This window comes from Carassius auratus, chromosome 27 (genome assembly GCF_003368295.1).
Source record: "Carassius auratus strain Wakin chromosome 27, ASM336829v1, whole genome shotgun sequence".
Classification (NCBI taxonomy): Eukaryota; Metazoa; Chordata; class Actinopteri; order Cypriniformes; family Cyprinidae; genus Carassius; species Carassius auratus.
This window is the reverse complement of record NC_039269.1, coordinates 21,334,635-21,358,000: the sequence shown is the minus strand read 5'-3', so window position 1 is coordinate 21,358,000 and position 23,366 is coordinate 21,334,635. Positions and strand designations below refer to the sequence as shown.

Sequence of the window (23,366 nt, the reverse complement as noted above, 5' to 3'; positions counted from 1 at the left end):
GGCGCTGGTCACACTGAACAGCACAGACTGTAGGCCTACACAGACTATTTAAATTGAGCAGTGTAACTTTTTATGTTTCTTTAACTGTTTTTTATTTTAATAATGAACAGGCTGCAATGTCAAATTAGCAAAAATGAGTTGTATGTGCGTGTGAGGCACTGATGCAATCCCTGCATTGTTTTCCCAACTGTTAGTCCGTAATTTATGGTCCGTGAACTTTCACTCGCTGGATGCGTCAGCGTTATGTTTGCATATGACCTTACTATGCTGTCTGACAAACTAGATTTTGTACAGATTTTATTTTGTTTTGGCAAGCATTTCATTATTTTGCACAGAGAAAAACGTTGGATTATGCAACAGACACCTCGTTGTCTCCATGCAGTTAATCAATAAACCATCGGTATCTGTCATTTTCATGCCATTTCCGATATGCAGATGGCTTTAAAATAATCAAAAATCAGCTGATATGTATCGGCGGCCGATACATTGGTGCATTCCTAATAAAACTATATACTAATCAACTATGTAATTTAGTACATTGTAACTAAAATGTGTTTTGTCTTTTTTTCCGCTACAGGAAGTCAAAGACGAACGCTTAAGCTTCATTTGCCCCCTGTGTGACAAAAACTGCATGACACTGCACCAGCTCACCATGCATATCAGACAGGTGCACACTCTCTCTTACACAAACACACCAGACCATCCCTACATGTACACCTGTTTACTGAACCACAACACTTTGTCTTAAAATCTGTATTTTACTGAAACTGAACATGTTATATAGACTGTATATCACTATGTTCATGTCTGTTCTTCTTTTTTCTTCAGCATAACACAGATAGTGGGGGAACTGACCACTCCTGCAGTATCTGTGGGAAGGCTTTGAGCTCAGCCAGTTCTCTGGACCGCCACATGCTGGTTCACAGTGGAGAGAGGCCATACAAGTGTGTGATATGTAGTCAGACTTTCACTACCAATGGAAACATGCACAGGTAAATGGTCAGATAGTGTTTTTATGGTAGATGTTTACCTTTTATGTAAGTGTGGACTAGCCTTTTCACTACCATTTTTACTTTCACCTTTGAAAAGTCAAAAGGTAATCTATGGTAATCAACATTGTCATAGATGCTGTTTATAGAGCTTAATTTATACTGAATACATTACATTTCTTTAAACAGAAGAGAAATGGGGTTCGTGAGGGAAATAAAAAGAGTTTATTAGAAGCTAATAATTCATGTATTAAAATGTACATAACTGTAAAATACAAACTATCACAATATAGCACTCTAAAAAAAAATATATATTTTGTTTGCATGCAGGCCATGTGATCACTGTCTGACGTCAGAGAAGCTTTAACATGCAAATGCATTGTTACAGTTATTCTCAATCGATTTGACACTTTTCTCCAATGCAGTGTACTTGTTCTCAACACATTTAACACAGCCGTCCAATCTCAAAATTATCTTAACCAAACAGTTCAACTTCACAGTTTTTTTCTAAATATTAGCATCACATCTATAGGCCTGTTCTCTGTTGATTATAAAACACATTCAGCTGTTGATGCACAAATATGCTGAAAATACATGTTTATTGCAGTTCTTCAACAGGGAGTTTTTTTTATATATATATATTATGTACATCTTAACAAATTTTAAATTGTTATCCAACACCTGTTATCACCCATGAGAAAAAAAGATTTGCCCCTTTAAATGTAAAATCTGTTTGTGCCATTTGGAAAGATGGTTCTGAGTCCATGCTTTCTTCTCATGTGTCTTTGTGGAAAAGGGTTTGATGTGTGGCTCTTTTTGTTTGTGTTGATGGGATGTGCATAGAGGGCTTCCTTGTGCCGTTGAGATATACAGGCATTCCAGATGGGGGTGGAAGAAGTTTGTGTGAGTGAGAGAGGGAGAAAAGGCAGGGGGCAGGGAGAGGAGTGCTGAACATACTTTTTGGATGGCACATTATGGATTTTTTGGGTCATATTTAACTGTATCGTTTCATATATTACATAACAAAAACAGCTTTGCTTGGCATGTTAAATCATGCAGCTGAGATGTTTTTCCCACACTGCCCTCTGGCAATATTGATGAGGCACTGCAGAAGGAAACATTTACTTTTGCACCAACTAGTAACTTCAAACACAAAACCACAATGTGATTAAGTGCCATGTGACAAGAAATTGCAAGAACTGGAATTATGCGTGATAATATAATTATGCTGATACTGTTTCAGTCTGTAAGGTATCAACATGGTTTTTTGCTGTGGCCAGAGACATGAGATGGAACAGGATTCAGACTGTCAGGGTTGGGTCCACATGTGGGTGACCATCACTCTGCCTTTCTGCTATTAATATCTTTGGCTACAGAATGTAAAACAAGATTCTTACCACTGGGTCTGCTGACATTTATCCTCCCTTCAGTTACATACACAGTGCAGACCGTTAACTCTACACACCACAATGCAAGACACATTTCATTTGAAAATGTGCACACCATACATATGCTCTATATACCTATTTGGTCAACTGTTTTCTATGAAACACATCTGCACATAAGCATCAGGGGCCTTGTATCTGGTTGAACCTGAAAGGTGGGTTTGTTTCTGTGTAAGTGTAGGAGGGTGAGGGGTGCGCACGTTCCAGCATGTTGTAATGCGACTCCCAGCACTTTGCCTCCACACATTACCTCTGACCTCTGCTGGCCATATAATTGCATTTCCCATCGCCTGGTCACTCCTCTTTATTTTGCATGCTTTAATTATTGAAGTATTCCAGTGGCCCCAGTGCCATCACATCACAAAGAATATTTTACATGGATGAGGTTAAAGATTTAAATGAACTCTTATTATTGTAATTTTTACAATTAAATTAAAACAGTTTGATAATGAATAATGAAAATAAGACTTTGTATAACAATAATGAGAATTGAGGTTAATTAATATCACATGTCCTGAAGAATTGCCACAATGTAAACTATCTTAGAGGTAATTCATAGTTCCTTTTTGCAAAATACATATTTTTCATTTTGGACACCTCAAATTCTTAAATGCAGGCTACAATGCATTAAATGCAAATATATCAGTAAGGAGCGTCTATGCATGTTGAATTAAATAAAGCATTTTAATTTCTCTTATTTTTATGATGGTTGTCAATAGACAGAACTTGGTCTGAGTTTAGTTATGTATTTCTGCAGGCACATGAAAATTCATGAAAAGGATGCAAACAGTATTCCTACCCCTAGTTCTTCCCCACTAATCAAGCGCCGACGACTCCCTAGTAAGAAGAAGCTGAGTGTAGAGGATGAAGTGGAGCAGGCAGAGGAGCCGCCAGTTAAAAAAGTAAATTTTCACCCTTCTTTATGTCTGTGTCAGTACAAAAACAGTAAAATAGTGTAAATTACTTTTGGAATTTATTAGGCTCTTACCTCTGAAGTTGTATGAAAAAGCATTGTCTTGTTTTAGGTGATGTTAGTGCAAAAGTCGGGAGAGAATGATTCTGTTAAGAGTGAGGAAGAGATCCTTCACTGCCCCATCTGCTTTAAGACATTCAACTGTAAATATGATCTGGAAACACACATGGAGACACATCCTGACACTACACTCAGGTAGGCTCTGGACGTTGTATTCCTGTATATATATCTAATATATATACTGTTTCTGACAGTTTTCTCTAATCCTAGGTGTAGCATTTGTTGCATTTCCTTTCGCACACATCGGGGTCTTCTCCGTCATAACGCCGCCATTCATAAGCAGCTCCCTACTGACCCCTCTGGACAACCCTTTATTCAGAATAACCCCTCCATCCCTCTGGGGTTTGGTGACTTGGCTTTTATTGACTTCAGCTGTCAAAAATTTCCCCAAATTGCACAGGTAAAGACTTGTAAATGCATTAGATGAGATATAATTACTTTATATCTTTTTAGGATGATGACAGAAAATAATTTGTTTTATTTATTCAGGTCTGGTGTGAGACTAATTTGCGCAGATGTTCTAGCAAGTTCCACAAATTTGTTTGTGAGGTCTGCAACAAGGCCTTCCCTCTTCAGCAGTCTCTGGATCTCCACAAATCCTCACATAAAAGTAGCGCAGGCACCAGCACTGAACCTCAGGAACATAACGCAGATGGTGTTATGGATGCACCCAAAGTTAACTCCCATTCCACGGATTCCAAGGAGGTCAATGAACTAGTACCACATGTTGATCGTACCAGTTCAGATGGAAAAAACGTTTTCTTGGAGTGCCTGGGTCTCCAACACTCTTCTTTGGCCAAGCCAGAGAAATCAGAAGAGCAAATTCAGCAGGAAATTTTAGACAGCATTCACTTTATTCATATTGAGCCACCTTCAACTAATCTACCTCAAGAAAACAGCAACAATCTCGGTGACTCAATTTTGGAACCCGTCTCTCTTCAAGCCATGAACAAGAATGCCGCCCTTGGCCTCCTGTCACTACAGCCACTCAATAGTATCGTCAGAAGTGGTATGTTTGTCCCAATAAGTGGTCAAGCTGCGGTGGAGCTAGCAGACATTGAACAAATCCTTAAGCTTGCAGCCTCTGTGCCACCTCAGATGTCTTTGTCTATGCTTGCCAAAGGTCTGGGCAGTCCTCTACAGGTGGACCCCAAACAGATTGCTTCTCTGAAGCAAAAGCCCTTAATCACTCCACGATCAAGTATGGGTACTTCCACACCCCCTCCTCCTGTCATGAGCGCCCAACAGGCCTCATCGGGCAACATCAGTCCTAGCCTTCCACCCCAAACAGGTCAACAAGTGAGAACTGCCAGACAATCACCAGCCTCCTCTTCATCCTCAACCTCTTCATCTCCTACCAACTGGGAGACTACTCAGCTGGGGCCAGATGTCATAGGAAACACGATTATTTCATATGAAACTGGAAAGCAAGAAGAGTTTAATGGCAAAAGGAAGGAATCAAGAGGCAAGAAGATGGCCAAGACCGAGTACCCTTGCCGGTTCTGCAAAGAAGTTTTTTCCTTCTTAGGCGGCCTCCAGGCTCATATGCGTCACCATCTGGGAGCGTCACCGTACCAGTGCACCATTTGTAGCTACGCCGCTCCTGACAAAGCAACACTGATTCGACATTTCAGAACACATAGCGGTGAGCGGCCATATGTCTGTCGCCTCTGTCACTACCCTTTCACTGTGAAGGCTAACTGTGAGCGTCATTTGCGCAAGAAACACATGAAAAACACTCGCAAAGACATCGAGAAAAACATTGAATATGTTACCACCTCCTCTAGTGCAAGTGGTGTAATCGGAGGCACCACACTAGACCTTCTTGATACGGCCGGTGCCGGTAACACATCTTGTCGATTTTGCGGGGAGGACCTTAAGAGCTACAGAGCACTTCAGATTCACCTGCGGACGCACAATGGATGTCAGCGGAAGCCATTTGAGTGTAAGCAATGTGGGGCAGCGTTTCTCGCTAAAAGGAACTGCATTCACCATTTGCTGAAGCACCACCCAGATGTTCCAGAGCGGGAAATTGAAGAACACATCAAAAGTCTTGTACCGGTTGGAGGAGACACTACCACTCAAGCCATCCCTCCAACCTCAAATGGGCTGATTAACAGCACCGTTCCTCAGAATGTAGGTCCCTACACTGGACCTGTTGAGGACCAAGACCAGCCTTTAGATTTCTCTAGCAAATCTCAAAAAACGATTGCTTCAAATGTTAAAATTGAAGTAACAACATCTCCTCTGTTTAACGACTGCTCTATGGAGCCCATTGATCTCTCAATACCTAAGGTTCCTGAGAAGAAGAAAATGACGAAAGAACAACCTCAGAGTGTGTCCCTGAATCAACAAGACATCAAGAAAGAACAAACCCTGGAAACGACCCCTGGACTTCTCGCCACTCTCCCAGTCTCCATTTCTAGCCTGGCCTCTGCTCTATCCAGTGACCTTACTAAGCCTTTTCCTCGCTTGAAGCCATTGCTACCAAAACCATCTTCTGTTTCCAGTACTAAAATGGCACCGCTGGCCTCCATTGTCCAGATGATTGAAACAGGAATAGATGGCAAAAACAGTGTTAGTGCAATGGATTTTAATACACTAAGTGAGAAGAAGGGCACTACTAAACTGGATTACATTCAAAATGGCTCTTTTGGTAACACAAAGAAGAGAGGCAGGAAGAGACCGTTTCAGGAAGAGATCTGTGATCCAAGAATGCCGACAGGTTGTGGCGTTGACTTGGAGTCAAGTGGAGAGTTTCCCAGTGTGGAGAAAATGCTAGCTACCACAGACTCAAATAAATTCAGCCCCTACTTACAACCCAGTCAGATGGAGCCAATGAAGGAAGAGAAAGAGAAGCAATCTTTTAATGAGGAGGTAAAAGAGGGACGAGAGGATAAGCCAAAGAAACCTTCCCAAAACAAAGGAAAGAAGAACGCTTATTCCAATTCAGTGCAGAAAATGACCTGCCCATACTGTCCACGTCTGTTCCCTTGGGCCAGCTCATTGCAAAGGCATATGCTAACACACACAGGTGAGACTGTTTACAATTCATAAATTATGAAATAAAGCACTTTATTTACTTTTTGTTTACTCTGTCCTACAATACATTTAGCTACATACCTTTCTTAGCAAAGTGGAGTTTATAGAATTTGTTAAATGAAGTACAATATTTAATTTGTCAGTGATTCATTCTTCATCTATTAAAATGATCTTGAATAAATCACACAGTAGTGCAGAAAGAAATGAATACTTAGTCAGCAAGGATGCATTAAATTATTCAACAGTGATAGTAAAAATATTTTAAAGGTGGGGTAAGTGATTTCTTGTAGCCAATGTTGAGATTTCAAATCACCAAAACAAACACGCCTCTACCCCAAAAGGGTCTCGCCCCTATTTTGATAGCACCGCCCCACACATACGTACGCAACCCAGGCAACGATTATGGCGGAATCTGCTGTGCCAGCCGGCTGAAGGTATGATGTCATCAATAAGTGAAAGCAATGTGTTTTGTTAGTACTGTGTGTTTTAACGTGCATCTATTTATTTTAACAGCATATATTAGTTCTGTGAAACAAAGCAAAACCATGTTACATAACTATCGAGAAGAAAAAAAAAACCTTAGCGTCCAATCGCAGGCCTCTTTGAGTATCTTCAGCGCCGGAAAGCTGATCTGATATTTACACGGGTCCTACTTCTTGCCGTATCCCAAGCCTTCTTTTGTTTCACAGACGTTTTCCTCTTTTGTTTTTAATCCGCCATCTCTATCTTTCTGTTGTCACTTGGCTCGGCTCGGCTAATGTCCGTCCTGTGTACTGAGCACTCTCTCGTCCCCATTATGAGTAGACACGCCCCTTACTGCTGATTGGCTACAAGTTGGTTTTGGTACTCTGCCGACTCTGTTTTCTAAAATGTTTTTGAAAAAATACATTCCCCACCTTTAAATGTTATTAAAAAAATGTTTTTACTTTTTTTTTTTTTTTTGACATTCTGTTAATTTTAACTTAGTTTTTTTCAGAGAACCCTTAAATGTACATTATGGCTTCCACAAAAATTTTCAACATTGAATCTAAAACTAAATATTTTTCAAGCAACAAATCAGAATGTGTTGATTTGAAATCCTTTGTGACATTGAAGACTGGAGTACTGGCTGCTCAAAATCTTCACAGAAATACATTTTTATTTTTAAAATTATATTTTAAAATATATTCAAATAGAAAACATATATTTTAAATTGTTATAATATTTCACCATATTAATGAATGAATGCAGCCATAATGAGCATTAGAAATTTCTTTCAAAAACAAAAAAATAATCTTACCGACTACAAACTTTTTATATACATTTTTATTTGATCCAGTGTATTTGAGTCAATAAAGTTTGTTTCTCTCTTCAGAGTGTTACGGTTTTGTGCATTAATTTCACAGGTCAGAAGCCATACCCTTGTCCTCAGTGTGAGTCATTCTTCTCCACCAAGTCAAACTGTGAGCGCCACCTGCTCCGCAAACATGGAATGTCTAATCGGACTCTTCAAAACAGTGGATCTCGACCCAGACCTAAGGCTGACGAAGGATCCCAAGGAAGTACTGGCACTATTGGTCAGTAACATTATATTATATATATGAATATTTATCAATAGTATTCTTGCATTTTGAAATTTTTAAATGAAGGGTTGATGGTTCTTTCATGGTGTATTGTAATTTAGTGTGTTTTCTGTGTGGCATCAAGACTTCATATTGCAATATTATAATTGAATATTATTACATCATTTGAAACGTGTATGCAGAGCAGTTAAATGTATATAGTGCTTAACAAGCTTTTGTTGTCTTGGTAGAGAGTGTATCTGACACTGAACCTCCTGTAGTCAGAGATATTGTGGATCTGAGCTCTGTCAACCCCAAACAAGAGGAGAGAGCTTCATCTCCAGAACATGCACCAGAGCAAACAGGACAATCAGCGGCTGAACAAACAGACAGCATCTCAGACCTAAACCAAACACAGCCAGCAGAGGGAAACCCTGAGGGAGTAGAAAATAATGACGATGACTCTCAAAGCAACAATAGTCTTGATATGAACCTCGCCAACAAGTTCGTAGACTTCAAGCTTTCTGGAACAGAGCAGCACCAGCCTAAATCAACTGCTGAACCGGTTTCTCCACCAGATGAGTTCCCACACACCTGTGCGTCCTGCAAGAAGACCTTTCGCCATGCAGCCACTCTCAGCCGGCACCAGAAAACTCACATTCAGGAGGTCCAGCCAGAGAATAGAGGCAAAAAAGGAAGATGCCAACCTGCTCCTCAAAACCCAGTCCCAGCACCCAGAAAGGAACTGGATCTGGAGGCCAAGTTAGAAGATGATGAAAAGGACGAGAACAGCAGCTGTGTGGAAAGTGGTGCTGATGAGGAGGAGAGGGAGGTGATGAGTGATGATGAAGAAGAAGAAGCTGCTTCCTCAGAGCTCAGGGCTTTGGAAGAGGAGGCCGAAACCACTGGAGGCAAAACCGACAAGAGGAAGAAGATCTGTGCTGTGTGCAGCAAACGCTTCTGGAGCCTGCAAGACTTGACCAGACACATGCGCTCACATACTGGTAAGATCTGGAGCATTCTACTGTTATTATTTACCAACCTTAAACGATTGAAGGGATAGTTCACCCAAAAATGAACATTTTGTCATTAATTACTCACCCTCATGTTGTTCCAAACTACATAAGGGTGAGTAATTAATGACAGAATTTCCATATTTGGGTGAACTATCCCTTTAACACAATTAAAATGAAAAAGTTGATGCATCTAACATGACCCTTTGTGTTGTAGGTGAGCGACCTTATAAGTGCCAAACCTGTCACCGCACCTTCACCCTGAAGCACAGTCTGGTGAGGCATCAACGTGTCCACCAGAAACCCACAGACGAAAAAGGGACAGATGAGGCAGAATTGATTGAAGAAATGGATGGAGCAAGAGATGACAGCGAATTGCCGGAGGGAAAAGAGGTGAGGTGTTCATCTGCAAGTCAAAGTGAAGCAACAGCTCCAATCCAGAGTGAGAATGAATGTGGGAAAGCAGGAGCACCCCAAGAAGAAGAGAGTGAAGGGCATGTGGAGGAAATTCAGCATCCTGAAGATACATCCATGGCGATGAATTCTGCTGAAGAACCTCAGCCGGATGGGGCTGAACAGGAGGAGCATCAAACAGTCGCCTCAGTAGAGGCCCAATCAGGCTGTGATCCAGATCTTGCAAAAATCAGTGTCCATAGCTGTACAGCAGCTCAGGACATGACAGAGACACCCGATCAGTGAAGAGAAAATTCACTGTGTTGATTTTGTGCCATAGTTTATCGAGCTTCCACAAACTCTAAGAGTTGCAAAGCCTGGCTTCTGCCGATATTTGTCTTATACAGTGCGCATGACAGACTTCTATTGATGCCTTAATGCTTTCTTCTAAAGATCTGGATCAACACATAACTGGACGGTAGCAATTTTAATCCTATTTATATGATTTTTAATGAATCATATAAAGCCTTTATATCAATAAATTAGAAGTGTTTGTATGATGAACAGAAGATTTATATATCAGCATTAAATTGTATTATTCTTGAGTCAGTTTCTGCATGTTTTTAGTATCTGTATAGAGTTGGTTGGTTTCCTTTTTGTCTTATGGATTTGAAGAGCTTAATTGCCGACTTATTGTCATTATCAAGATTGGCTGAATACATTTTGGATACAATTGCTGTTCAGCTCTGTAATTTTTATTTTGGGTGATCGTCGGCCAATCAGTTTATCGGCAATATTTGCCCATTCTTTGTGTATTATCCTCCATCTTCAGCCTCGTTGACAAATGTTGCAGAAGGCATGCACAAGTGGCCGGGAAGCTTGAAACAGCGCCTTCTGGTGGCATAGAGTGTGAAGTATTATATTATAAGGCCTGTGCATCTGAGAGAAGTCAGTGCGATTCAGTGAACATTTTATATCTATAAAGTGTGTTTGGCTTCTTGGTTTTGTGTTTGTACTGGAAATCTCTCTATGATTCATTTTGACTTCAACACTGGTGTTCACACTAAAATTCAAACACTTCTTTTTCTTTTTATCTTGTACATATTGATTCTGAAAAGCAATCTGAAATGTATCCCTTATACTGGTTTATGTAGAAGGGATATTTATTTTTCCTAAAACAAAACACAAATTGAACCCTTTTACATTCGTTGTTGCAATAGTGTGACTTCAATAACCCCTGAAGTCCACACAAAACTGCATTTGAGATCCAGTGAATTTGAAGCCCTCATAGTGGCAAAAACGTTTGCTAGTTTTCATTCATTTTGAAAGCTGTGTCTCTGGATTTAAAACCAATTGAAACATTGCAAATGAACTGGGTTTATATTTGTCGAAACACATTTTTCTTTCTTTATGTTGTTTTTGAATGATGTTTGTACTTGTAAATGTATACGTGTGTGTGTCTGTGTGTGGGTGTGTGTGTGGGTGTGCACAGTCATATGGATAGAAAACACTGAACATTGTCTGCAGGTATTTATTGATCAGTCTGGAGCGTGTGGTTGTCATTTTGAAAAGCCATGTTGAATCCAATTTCTGTAGCGAGGAGAATCAAAAGATGAATGTTGTTTGAGATTGTGAGGTTCTCAACATTTTCAGAAACTCTGTACATTCAGATTCTTTAGATAATTATATATTTTATGTGTGTGTGTGTTTGTGTGTGTTTGTTTGTCAGCTAGTGAAACCTTCAACCAATTCAGCTACCCATTCATTCGAGAACATTGAGAGTATCATTTGATGGGTTTGACAATATGATTATAAATATAATGATTTTTGCATGTTGATCTGATTTGTATTTCTCAGTTATTCTATTTCTCAGGGGTTTTCACAATCTGTGTATCTGTCTGGTGTGTGAAATGCAATCTCTGTTCACTACACTACATTTAAGAGCATTTGACTCAATTTGGTCACTGTATGTTTAGGCCTAAATGTACCAAACCTTTTGTGCAAAAAATCTGCAAATTCTTGTAATTAATTCAGATATCAGTGACAATGTTTGTCAGATGTATTGCAGATACCTGTCAGATCAGTTCAGATGTAGACAACTCGTTGACTTTGCTTTTTTCAACCCTGTAAAGCGAATAAATCATCCAATCAATAAATGTACACTAAGAATGATTTTTTTTTTCTGTCTATATTTTTTCTCAATTTAAACTTAACATTAATATTATTATAGTATTGTTCATATTTAATACTATTATAATACAGCACCATATCAACCATCAAGAACATTCTAGCAATCTCTCTGCCTGTATGCATTTGATATCAGCAGTGTATCTTTATGAAGTATAATAATTCATTAATGATTAGCCTGCTGAAAATGGGTGCTTAATTTAGCGCTTCGAGTTCTCTCTTTGAGCCTTCTAAGTACTGTTGGTATTTTTGTTTAAGATATATTTTAAGGATTCGGGCGTTTTATTTAATTAAAATTAGAGCAGCGCGATGTATCAGGTTGTACCGGGGCAGTTTGATGATGCAGACGAGACGGGGAGGTATGAAACGATATTAGTCCATCATATTAACGTTACAAGGTTCAAGCGATCATGAAAAATAATTATATACTGGCACATTTACATTGGTTATGATCATGAGTCATATACACACCAAAATGGGAAATATATATATATATATATATATATATATATATATATACAGTACACACCAAAAGTTTGGAAACATTACTATTTTTAATGTTTTTGAAAGAAGTTTCTTCTGCTCATCAAGCCTGCATTTATTTGATCAAAAATACAGAAAAAAAAATGTAATATTGTGATATATTATTACAGTTTAAAATAATTATTTTTAAATGTATTATACTTTAAATTATCATTTATTTCTGTGATGCAAAGCTGAATTTTTAGGATCATTATCACATGATCCTTTAGAAATCATTCTAATATGATGATTCATTATCAAAGTTGGAAACAGTTCTGCTGCTTAATATTTTTTCAGAACATGTGATACTTTTTTAGGATACTTTGATGAATAATAAAAAAAAAGAAATAAGAAGAAGCTATGTTTTTAAAATATAAATATTTTGTAATAACAATATACACTACTGGTCAGTAATTTGGGGTCAGTAATTTTTTTCTTTCTTTTTTAAATAAAATCAATACTTTTATTCAGCAAGGATGTGTTAAATTGATAAAAAGTGATAGTAAAGAAAATATATTATTAGAATATATATTATTAGAAATTGTTTTTTATTTTGAATAAATGCAGTTCTTTTTAACCTTTTATTCATCAAATATATTAGACAGCAGAACTGTTTCCAACACTCATAATAAATCAGAATATTAGAATGATTTCTAAATGATCATGTGATAGACTGGATGTTACATGTGACACTGAAGGCTGGAGTAATGATGCTGAAAATTCAGCTTTGCATCACAGGAATATTTTATTTATTTTTTAATTATATTCAAATAGAAAACTATTATTTTAAGTCGTAATAATATTTTACAATATTACAGTTTTTTCTGTATTTTTGATCAAATAAATGCAGGCTTGATGAGCAGAAGAAACTTCTTCTTTTGGTCTGTACAACGCATCCAAAATAAAAGATTTTGTTTACATTATATATATATATATATATATATATATATATATATATATATATATATATATATATATATATATGTTTATATATGTATATATATGTATATGTATGTATGTGTGTGTGTGTGTGTGTGTGTCAGTGTGTGTTGTCTATATTATTATGTATATATAAATATACACACATACAGCATATATTTTGCAAATATTTACATGTATTTACATATATATATATATATATATATATATATATATATATATATATATATATATATATATATATACATATATATATATATATATATATAAGACCAATAAATAACAATCTACAATATGATAATAATAACTGTTAGTTCATTAAATAACACAGTTGCACCTTTTGATTTTAACAATGTGTTATTAAATATTAAAGTTAGATTAATGTTTAAAAATAATTTTTCATTGGCAGTTTCTTAACTAATGAATCAACTATTGTTCATTTATAGAGACTTAATGTAGCCTAAAGTGTGACCAAGCAATAAAGAATCAAATCATTTTCAAACAATATCCTGTGCATGTTATAGTCCAGGTATAATGTAGATAAAAAAGAAAGAAATTCTTAAAAAATAGCCTATTAAGTCTAAATATTTAATTATTTGGTGCTGTGATGAACACCACTGAGAATACAAAAATCTGAATGGCTGCTTGAACCATAGATATGTATCATCTCGATTTGTGGCACTGTTTTGACGTGGGGGTTCTTTAACTTCTTTAACTTGAGCATATACTGCTAATACACACATACATTTGTTAATAAAGTAAATAAAATAAAAACATGTATGTTTTAATGCTATTGAATAAAAAGAAATGATCCACACGCAAGCCTCCGCTCAGCATGACAGTACCTGGATCAGTGAGCTGCGTCTCAGGCGATGTACATGTTGTTGTACACGCCCCCGTCCTGGCACGTCAAAACAGTGCAGTAAATCGAGATGCGCAGAAAAGTGAAGCACAAAGGTTAAAAGGCATCGCAAGCTCAAACTAGACTTTCATGCAAAATAAAAGCAGCGTTGCAAATAAATTAATAGATATAACCATGGAAAATATAAATTGCAAATCATCGTTTCATTTATGTTTTGCAATTCTTTATTTTTGTTTGCAAAAAGCACATTTATTTTCCACAATACTTTGATTTTCATTTGCAAAACTTTATTTTCTTTTGCAATACTTTATTTTTTTTTTTAGTATATATACAACATTATTTTGACTCCATAACTTTGGGTCTGTCTTGTCAAACCGACACGGAATTATAAAAAAAAATACATAAACAATTAATAAATGCTTAATGGGTGAGGTTTACACAATGTGCTGTTTTTCCACAGTGAGCCGGAAATCAGTCATGTCCCTGACATGCTCTCCCTGGAGAACCAGCTGCACAAAGTTACTTTACAAACTTTCAAAAATTATAAGCAAGGTGAAAATGAGGACTATGATGATGATGGAGATGATGATGATGAATGGGATTGGAATGAATCAGGAGGAGGAGACTTCACTAAGTGCTACACTGCATTGAGGGCTGGGAATAATCCACAGGTATTCGTCAAAGAACGATCGTGACCACAAGGCCAATGTTGACAATAAACCTGGGCCTCTATTCACAAAACATTTTATCTACCACTAAAAGTTATTCTAAATAGCAGTAAAAGTTTTTAGCAAAGAGTTTTCTCTTAAAAGCTATTCACAAATCTGCTGAGACAAACGTTTACTAAAGAATAGAGAGAAGTAGGGCGGGGTTGACCTCACTGCTCTGGATGATGTCAGCATTCTCAATAACTATGAAAAAAACTAGGAAATCCTCACATATACCATTTTTCTCTAAGAAGGAATATAATTGTGAGGATACCATCTTTTCTAGTATCTTGGACAGAAAAGGTAGATTCAAGATTGGTCTATAATTAACTAGTGTGTGCTTCTCATGTCTAGTGGTGAATATACATATAAACTGCCTTTTAATTAACAGAGTAGAATGATCATGGCTGATAGTAAGAAAACTGAACACAAACGCAGCTGTTACTTCTTTCCCAGCTGGTTAAGGAAAACGAGATAATAATAATAGGAAAAGTTGGATTTGGGATAATATCCAAAACCATATGTGATACCTTTATACCTTTTTGAGTGTAATCTAATTTTAACCTTCAATATTATAGAAATGAACCGGCTAATCACGTATGTAGCCTATATTTTATAAGTTGTTTTTTTTTTCTTATTTTTATATTCAAAACAATCAATACTGAATCAAATCGAATCACAAGCATGTGAATCTGAATCATATTGTAAAATTTGTGTCACAACCCAGTCCTATTAGGGTACATACTGTACAAGTGCTTTTTAGCGTTTGTTGTGGATTGATTAAATATGTTTGTGGTTTACCTGCAGGCGATGGAGATAGCAACTGAAAGAACTGCAGAGGACAGATCCAATCAGGACAAAGTTGATGAGGAGGTGAACTCAGTTTTAACATTTCTCAACATTTGCATCCCTGTCCAAGCTACCAGAGTTCACACAGTCATGAAACATTGTTGAATTATTAAATAGTAATGTATGCAGCCCTGAAAAAGTCATGGAAATTAGATGTAATGAAAATGTAAAATATAATTGAAACATTATTTCTGTGGAAAATGAGGGCTTTTCATTTGGGTTTTCTCCGCTCTAAATTAGTCAAGATAATAGACAAATATTGCTCTTTGTGAGCACTTGTATAGATTATACGTCAGTGTTGTTATAGTTAACTAAATCTAAAACCAAAAAATAATTTTCATTCATTGAAATAAAATATGTATTGAACTTGACATTTAAACTAGACAAACAAAAATGAGAAATGTTGGCAACAATCTTATAAACTAACCAAAGCTTAAGTTGAACTAATAAAACTTAAAATTAAATAAATGTAAAAAAAATATATAAATATAAATGACTAATAACAATTAATAAAACTAATGAATGAAAGCAAAAAATATTAAAAATAAAGCTAATACAAAGTATTAATAATAAATATTAAAACAGTATATAAATAATAATAAAAAAACGGGTAAACACTTGCTAATTTTGTAATATCTCATATACACACACACACACAACATATATATATATATATATATACATATATATATATATATATATATATATATATATATATATATATATATATATATATATATATATATATAAAGATTCATACAGATGGAAATATATATTCTTAGCTATCATGATAAAATGATTTAGTTAAAAACCCCATATAGTACAGCAATACATGTCACCTGAAATATCACTGTTGTGGGAACCAGTTTAATGATTAATTCGTAGATCTGTCTCAAAAATTAATTCGTAGATCTATTTAAGAAAGCCTACATTCCACGCACAGTTACTGAAGTCACCCATTATGAGAGGGATGTGGACACAATGTTGAAGAAAAAGGTGGAGGTTTCTTCTGAAGATACAAACACAGACAATGCACGTCTCCCCACCCTAAATGAAAAATAATAAACTGATGTTCTGAGAACTAGTAGCAGTGGATGAAATGATCTCTTCTCCTTTACAGATCCTCTACCAGACAGTGACAGGCCTCAGGAAGGATCTTTCTGGAGTGCAAACAGTGAGGAGAATGCGTTTTTGTTTTTAAGAAGACCATGTGGCGCATTAATGATTAAGCGTTAGGTTTAAGACACCTCATGTGGCCAAGACTTTGTTTTCACTATTAATGCACCCACTAGGTCTCTTGGGAATTGTCTTTGCCTACATGACATGTGGGTGGATTAAGACCGAGAATATAAACAACAGACATTGCCAAACTCAAGTGTAATGACAATGAGAAATCAGATTAAAAATGCTGTTGCTGAATTTTTTTATTTAACAGGTACCCTCCATACTGGAAGACTCCACAAAGGGTGATAGTTCAAGCTCTGAAGGAGAGGAGGAGGAGGATGATGACACAGGAGAGGGCGGCAGACACACTGAGGAAGCACAGCTGGACAGAAAAGTAGCTAATGGGAACGGAAGATGTTGCAATAGATGAATTGTGTTGTGGGTTGTGAGAATAAGTTTGTATTTCTGTGTCTTTCAGGAAAGAAAGAAAATGGTTAAAGAAGCTCAGAGGAAGAAAAGAAAAAATAAAGTGCCGAAGCATGAGAAAAAGCGCAAGGAGAAAGTTGCCAAAATGAAGAAAGGAAGATGAATTTGGTTAAGATGAAGGTGAACTGAGATTATAGCAGAAATGCTACTTGACTGATGGTAGCAGTATTTAAGCTGGGAACTCTTGCTGATGAAATGTCAGTCCCTTAAAAGTCATAAATCCCTGATATCAGCATCATATTTTTCAAATGTTTATTAAAAGTATTATTTTCTTATACTTTCTTTGATATACTGCTTTAATGGTGGGTAAAATATGTTTTGATGCAGACTGACAATTCAAATACATTTTTGCTTTAGTGGAACATTTAATTTACATAGTGCAGAACAGTTTACACAAATATTCATGTTTTACAAGGGAACATGCTGATAAAAATAAAGCACTCTTTCATATTTAAGTGACAAAATCCTCTTTACAATCCTCTATACATCTTGCACATTTAAATCTTTTTTTATGTCAATGTCATATTGGTACAAAATTGTTTATTACATGACAGACACTACATTTCCAAAGTTTTTTTTGGGGGGGGGGGGGGGGGGGTGTAAAAAAATACAGTAAAATTGTAATATTGTGAAATAATTTAATATAACTGTTTTCTATTTTAATATTTTTAAATGTAACTTATTCCTATGATGCAAAGATCAGTGTCAATTTTTTTTTTTTTTATTAATGTTGAAAACATTTGTGCTACCAGTTATTGTTGCTTTTTTGGTAAAAAAAAAAAAAAAAAAAAAAAAAAAAAACAGATTTTTAGGATTTCTTGTTGAACAGAAATTTGAAAAGATCAAATTTATTTTAAATGGAAATGTTTCACAGCAAAGTATCTGCTGTCACTTTTTATCAAATTAATTCATCCTTGCTGAATAAAAGCACTAATTAAAAAAAAAAAAAGAGTGAATAAATAAATACAAAAATCTTACATGTGCCAAACTTTTGAACAGTAGTGTACATTCACTTACACTGGATGTTCAGAGTAACAAACTAAGGAAGGTAACATTATAAACACTTCGAGGGACAATTTGCACTATTAAAAAAAGAACTGTTCATGTGATTTGAGGCTCAGTGAGACAGCTAGCGAATGCCCTCTACATAGTTAGCAGGCAGCATGCCCGCCCTCCCCGTTCTCTGCACCGTTCCATACATCCAGCCGTCATCGATGGGCTGCACGTTCTGAATGATGTCACCGTCCCGGAACGACACCTCATCATAATCCTGCGCCGTGTAGTCATACAGGGCCCTGTACACAGTCTGGTTACCAAGATTTTGTGCAATACGAGTAAGTATTTTATGGTACTCAAATTTTAATCAAAAAGAGTGCATATGCTACATAATATTGTAGAGTATAAGGACTCACCATGCTCCTGTGTTGTGACCTCAGCTGCATTGACCTCAGTGAATGCATGCTTGTCTGATGCATGTAGCTGTGCCCATGGCTGTGGCCATTGGGATAGTATGCACCAGGAAGAACAGGTGCTAAAACAACAATTATCAGGATGATCTTGACCTTCAGTAGTACTACTTTGCTTACAGTTGTAATTTTGATATTTTGATTTAGGTGATTTACTGACTTCGCTTTTTGTAGGGTTCACTACCAGGTGTGAGCATCTCACATTAGAGAACTTACCCACAATGACGCCAGGTCTTCGATTCATCTCCATGATGTACTGATGACCCCCCTTATGTGTGCTTTTCCCCACCGTCTCATGGTTAGGTGTCATCTGAGACTGTACCAGGTACGTCCCGCGCGTTCCCTGAGTGACCCCATGCAAACCAGACCCCTCAAAATCCTTAGGATACTTTGCCTGAAAGAATGGAGAAGGCAGCTTTTTCTTCCACATGTAAGTGTGATGTATACAGTGTTCAAACTCTGTCAAAGCTCTAATCAGAACCTCGCCATCCACGCCCCTTCAATAAAAAAAATAAAACCTTGAAAAATTTTTGGATTTTTTTTTTTGTCTTGTTATGTTGAGAAAACAATTTTAAGATAAAAGCTTTTTTTACGATGATCAGAGACTTATGTGCACCAAACAATCTTAGGGGTGTGCAATATAGACATTTTTTTTTTCTGGGATTTTATCTATAAAGTTAATCAGACGAGATTTTACTGAGTGTGTTATGCTACAGGACTGCAGTGGATAGTTGACTCTTAAAATTTTTGATATTCTTCATATTCTGTGTGGTCAGTTCAAAGCAGTGATAGAAATGTATATATTCCAACCAGTTTAAAGTGACTTTTACTCTTTTATTACTCTCATTATCGACAAAATTCATCTTTGCAATGCAGAGGACACACAGAAGCTGCATCTGAAGTGGCATTCAGATGTATTTATACATTGTTTAATGCAAGACATGTATGCATTTAACCTGCAGTTACAAATGTTTTGATATTTTAATCCTAAAACAATGAATACTGATATTTGCAAATATTTAAAACGTATATTTTAAATGTGAAACTAAAACCACCAGTAGGCTTCATAAGCTGCTTATTAAGTGAGTCATTTTGAATGAACTGATTCATTTAAACGGTTGATTCATTCAGGAACAATAGACCGTCATGTTGTTCAGACACCAAACACTACTTCTTTTTTTTTTTTTTTGATGAAATAGAGCTAAAATTGGCATTATTATGTCTAAAACGCAAGTTTATTGATATTAACTTCTTGTTTAGTGAAGTGTTTGTGGAAAAAAATGGCACTCTTCATGTGATATTGATTAACTATATGAAATTATATAAATATTAGCATTCTCTGCCCTCATCTTGAATTATGGGAGCATTCTGCATTTAACTCCTCTTATAATATGTATGATAAATTTATCACTTTTGTTGTTTATGGGGGAATTCACTAGTTTCAGTCGCCTGGTTTTTCAATAAAACTATAATAATAACGTATACACTACCATTAAAAAGTTTGGGGTCAGTGAGAATAATACTTTTATTAAAAATGCTGTTCTTTTGAACTTTTATTCATCAAATAATGTAAAACATGTATCATAGTTTCCATAAAATCTGGTTCAACATTGAAAATAATAAGAAAAAAAAATATTGAGCAGCAAATCAACATATTAGAATTATTTCTGAAGGATCATGTGACACTGACGACTGGAGTAATGATGCTGAAAATCCAGCTTTGCCATTACAGGAATAAATTACATATTTATTTAAAACAGAACACATTTTAAACTGTATTAATATTTCACAATATTACTCATTTTTCCCACTGTATTTTTAGCCAAACAAATTCAGGATAGGTCAGCTTTAGAGACTTCTTTAAAAAAGAAAAAATAATCTTACTGACCCCAAACTTTTGGACAGTATGTATTGTATGAGAAATAAATGCTTGAATATCAAGTACATTCATTTATCAAATTTACATATTTGCTTTTTTCCATTTGGATACATGAGTTTTTCTGCATTTCCCGGCATACATTACTGATCTGATCCTGGGCCTTCCTCAGTCTCTGAAGCTCTGGAGTATCCAAGACAAATTTGAGGCCCCGGCCCTTACTCTGTTCAAAATCCTTCCTGTACTTGACCTGTAAAACAAGAAAACCAGGAAGTTGGTACGTGTTCTGAGTACTTTTAAGTGCCTTCCTGATTGGTTGCTAGGGAGTCCTGTATGGTTGTTTCTAGTCCAGATTTGAGCTTATCTTTTTTTTTTCTTTTTTATCCCGAACACAAAATATGAGCAATATTAAATGCAATTTTGCAAGTACATAAAATATATTTTAACAGCTTGCTGACCTATCTTTTTAAGAAAATATTTTTTTTTTTTCTGTCATAATGCCAGGATTAGGCCCCAGTATGGACTTGGCAGCATCTTTGGGCTGCCAGGTGGAGAAGCTGAGGGGATCGGTCAGGGCACCACGGAGTAGACAGCTGCCTTGCTTTTCCCAGTGCTGACCTCAAAGTATCACACCCAGTGCCTCCCTGGCAGCCGAGTGATCGCCTCATCCCTTTGAATTGTCTCTACCAATAACAACAAATAACATTATTCTACCCTAGATATGCCTCATTCACATTTCGATCAGTATTTTCAAAATATATTTTTTAACGTGTAATAATGTGAAAGTGAAGAAGAGATCTTACCTGACTTTGGAGCTCGCTTTGCTGTCTCAGTCGTAGGTTCTCAGGGGTGTCTGTCACAATTGTAAAGGTCTGTTTTGGATAGTGTCTTTTTGGAGAAAGAAAAGCGAGTCATTATGGGTTTTTGGACTCTACCGTACTCATGTTCTATCAAATAAATACAATCCAGGTTATTAACAATCATTTATTTCATGTAGCCTGTTTTCAACACCTCCAATTTAACAGAAAATTACCAGTGTATATGAACATGTAATTCATTAATAAACTAGTTTTTTTTAAGGCAATAACATACGCGTTGCAGTAGGGCTTCTTCTCATATCCCTTGTAGTTGTTCATGTTGAGAGTCATTTTACACACCTCACAATGGAAGCATCCTTTGTGCCAATACTGAAAAACGTAGAGAGATGGAAACTGCACATAAAACTCAATCCAGGAGAGATATTTATGAAAGCACTTTATCCAGAAGCATATATACATTTTTAGTTCTAAGGAAGAGAACATACCTTGTCCAGGCAGTTCACTTTCTCTGTTGCGTAGACAATTTTCCCACAGCGCGCGCAATGAGGATTCATTTTTAAGCTGTTTCGATGGACCGGGGAAATAGCATAACTTCTCCTATCACTCCGATAATCCACTAACAAGTAAAATATCTCAGATATGTCAGACTTGCTACAGCGTGCGGTGACTTGATGTCGCAGAGCTTTAAAGTGCGTGGCTCGCGAGTGTTTATCAGCGTGCTGCTGCTCTCACAGTGAGAGAACTGGAGCAAAGATGCGTGAGATTTCACCAAACATCACCCACTGAGACTGTTGGAGGAGCAATCAAACACTGGCCGCGGGGATTTGGCTTTTCTGTAGCTACATGCTCAAAGAGCCAAAAAGAGCTAAACAAATTGGTCAAAATAAAGAATCAGGTTTTGTACGGTGTGACGCGTTTTATTTCGTCTTTATGGTGTTTTGTTAGGTCTGACAGCATGGTGTGCTTTATGTTTGTAATGCTGTTTTGGTTTCTAAGAGATGCTGTTTGTTTAGTTTCTCCCCTCAAACATAAAACCTAGGCTAAAGAGGCATGAATAACAGCATCTCGGTAATATTTCTTAATTTATACTATGATGAGTAGCGGCATGACGTGGTTAAGAATAATGCCATCATGATGCCTAAAGAGGGCAGTAAAACACCGAAAGATGCGCCTTTGAGAGCATGTTAGAAGTAGTGTTTATTACCTTCTGATTGTAAAAGGCGAGCGATTAAGACGGAGGGGACGGTATTATTATCTAGAAAGTATAAGCTACATATGCCAAGCGATTTCAGTTTAGACCTTCTCTGTGTGTGTGTTTTGCATCATTTTTAACTTACAGTTACACTTGCAATGTGAATGTATCATACAAAAAAAAAATCATTTACTAATGCCATTTCAAAAATCCCCTAGGCGCCATCAGGTTAATTTATTCTGTGAGCAAAAGTGTCCGATAACAAGATTAGCGAGATAATTCTGTGATCTTAACATGTCTGCCCCCATGAGGCGTCCCGCTCCATAAAACATAGGAGTGTACAGCATATTTCTCATTAGTGCTATTAATTCGTGTAAAATCTAGGTCTATTTATAAACAAAAATGTAACTTTAATACGGAACATGGTTTTAAATCTAATTAAATGTAGGCTGATTAAATGTGCTCTTCCAAACATTTTCGAAGGCCTGTGACTATATCTGCATGAAATACAAAGTATCCTAAAAAAAATAACATGCATATTAAAGGTTTTAGGTATATTTGTATTATAATCCTACAATAATTTTGATTATCCAGCTACGCTTTATGGAATTAATTGGTTTTACGTCCTCGGCGACATTTCTTCTGCGTGGATTCGTTTTTGTTTTTGCACAGGGTACCGTTAGACTGCTGATTTCTTGTTTTCAGACAGCTTTATTTATTTTTATCGTTGAAGACTGAGCCTAAAAAGCTTATATTACTGACCAAAAACCAAATCGAGATGAGTGAACCATTAGGACTTCTTGGATTTCATTGTGCTGTTGCCGTGTCAACCCGAGGGTGGC

General features: G+C 36.4%; 3 protein-coding genes across 5 annotated transcripts in view; 2 read left to right on the top strand and 1 right to left on the bottom strand.

The window, feature by feature from the left end:
- The window catches only part of LOC113045865 (ras-responsive element-binding protein 1-like), a 33,306-nt gene extending 21,677 nt beyond the window's left edge, over positions 1–11,629 (top strand). The window contains exons 5-14 of one of the 2 annotated variants that reach the window (XM_026206573.1): positions 578–667; positions 829–992; positions 3,192–3,336; positions 3,460–3,602; positions 3,678–3,867; positions 3,957–6,501; positions 6,851–6,943; positions 7,895–8,065; positions 8,302–9,054; positions 9,281–11,629. In XM_026206573.1, the coding sequence (XP_026062358.1) occupies positions 578–667; positions 829–992; positions 3,192–3,336; positions 3,460–3,602; positions 3,678–3,867; positions 3,957–6,501; positions 6,851–6,943; positions 7,895–8,065; positions 8,302–9,054; positions 9,281–9,762 (4,776 nt within the window). In that variant the 3' untranslated portion in view covers positions 9,763–11,629. The remainder of the gene's footprint in view (positions 1–577; positions 668–828; positions 993–3,191; positions 3,337–3,459; positions 3,603–3,677; positions 3,868–3,956; positions 6,502–6,850; positions 6,944–7,894; positions 8,066–8,301; positions 9,055–9,280) is intronic. The other variant, XM_026206574.1, reaches the window with a different exon arrangement.
- A 2,728-nt stretch (positions 11,630–14,357) lies between these two features.
- LOC113046423 (serine/threonine-protein kinase RIO1-like) lies at positions 14,358–17,740 on the top strand. The gene is made up of 4 exons (XM_026207279.1): positions 14,358–14,637; positions 15,481–15,546; positions 16,643–16,696; positions 16,958–17,740. The coding sequence occupies exons 1-4, from the start codon at positions 14,455–14,457 to the stop codon at positions 17,114–17,116; spliced, it is 462 nt and encodes a 153-aa protein (XP_026063064.1). The 5' UTR covers positions 14,358–14,454; the 3' UTR covers positions 17,117–17,740.
- A 237-nt stretch (positions 17,741–17,977) lies between these two features.
- On the bottom strand, positions 17,978–22,191 carry LOC113045864 (LIM zinc-binding domain-containing Nebulette-like). Of its 2 annotated transcripts, none has more exons than XM_026206571.1 (7): positions 21,818–22,173; positions 21,607–21,701; positions 21,318–21,402; positions 20,657–20,764; positions 18,855–19,032; positions 18,585–18,703; positions 17,978–18,478 (listed from the first exon to the last, which is right to left on the bottom strand). In XM_026206571.1, the coding sequence occupies exons 1-7, from the start codon at positions 21,884–21,886 to the stop codon at positions 18,302–18,304; spliced, it is 831 nt and encodes a 276-aa protein (XP_026062356.1). In that variant the 5' UTR covers positions 21,887–22,173; the 3' UTR covers positions 17,978–18,301. The 2 variants fall into 2 exon arrangements, with proteins under 2 accessions (XP_026062356.1, XP_026062357.1); XM_026206572.1 differs by having other exon boundaries at positions 18,359–18,467; positions 21,818–22,191.
- Between the last annotated feature and the right edge of the window lie 1,175 nt (positions 22,192–23,366).

Bases quoted from the DNA above. Each gene is read 5' to 3' on its own strand.
- LOC113046423 (XM_026207279.1), top strand. From the start codon at position 14,455: ATGCTCTCCCTGGAGAACCAGCTGCACAAAGTTACTTTACAAACTTTC. The intron at 14,638-15,480 runs GTATTCGTCAAA...GTTTACCTGCAG, and splicing joins GGGCTGGGAATAATCCACAG to GCGATGGAGATAGCAACTGA. The intron at 16,697-16,957 runs GTGAGGAGAATG...TTTATTTAACAG, and splicing joins ATCTTTCTGGAGTGCAAACA to GTACCCTCCATACTGGAAGA.
- LOC113045864 (XM_026206571.1), bottom strand. From the start codon at position 21,886: ATGAATCCTCATTGCGCGCGCTGTGGGAAAATTGTCTACGCAACAGAG. The intron at 20,765-21,317 runs GTAAGATCTCTT...CTTGTTTTACAG, and splicing joins AAAGCGAGCTCCAAAGTCAG to GTCAAGTACAGGAAGGATTT. The intron at 18,704-18,854 runs GTAAGTTCTCTA...TTGTTGTTTTAG, and splicing joins AAGACCTGGCGTCATTGTGG to CACCTGTTCTTCCTGGTGCA.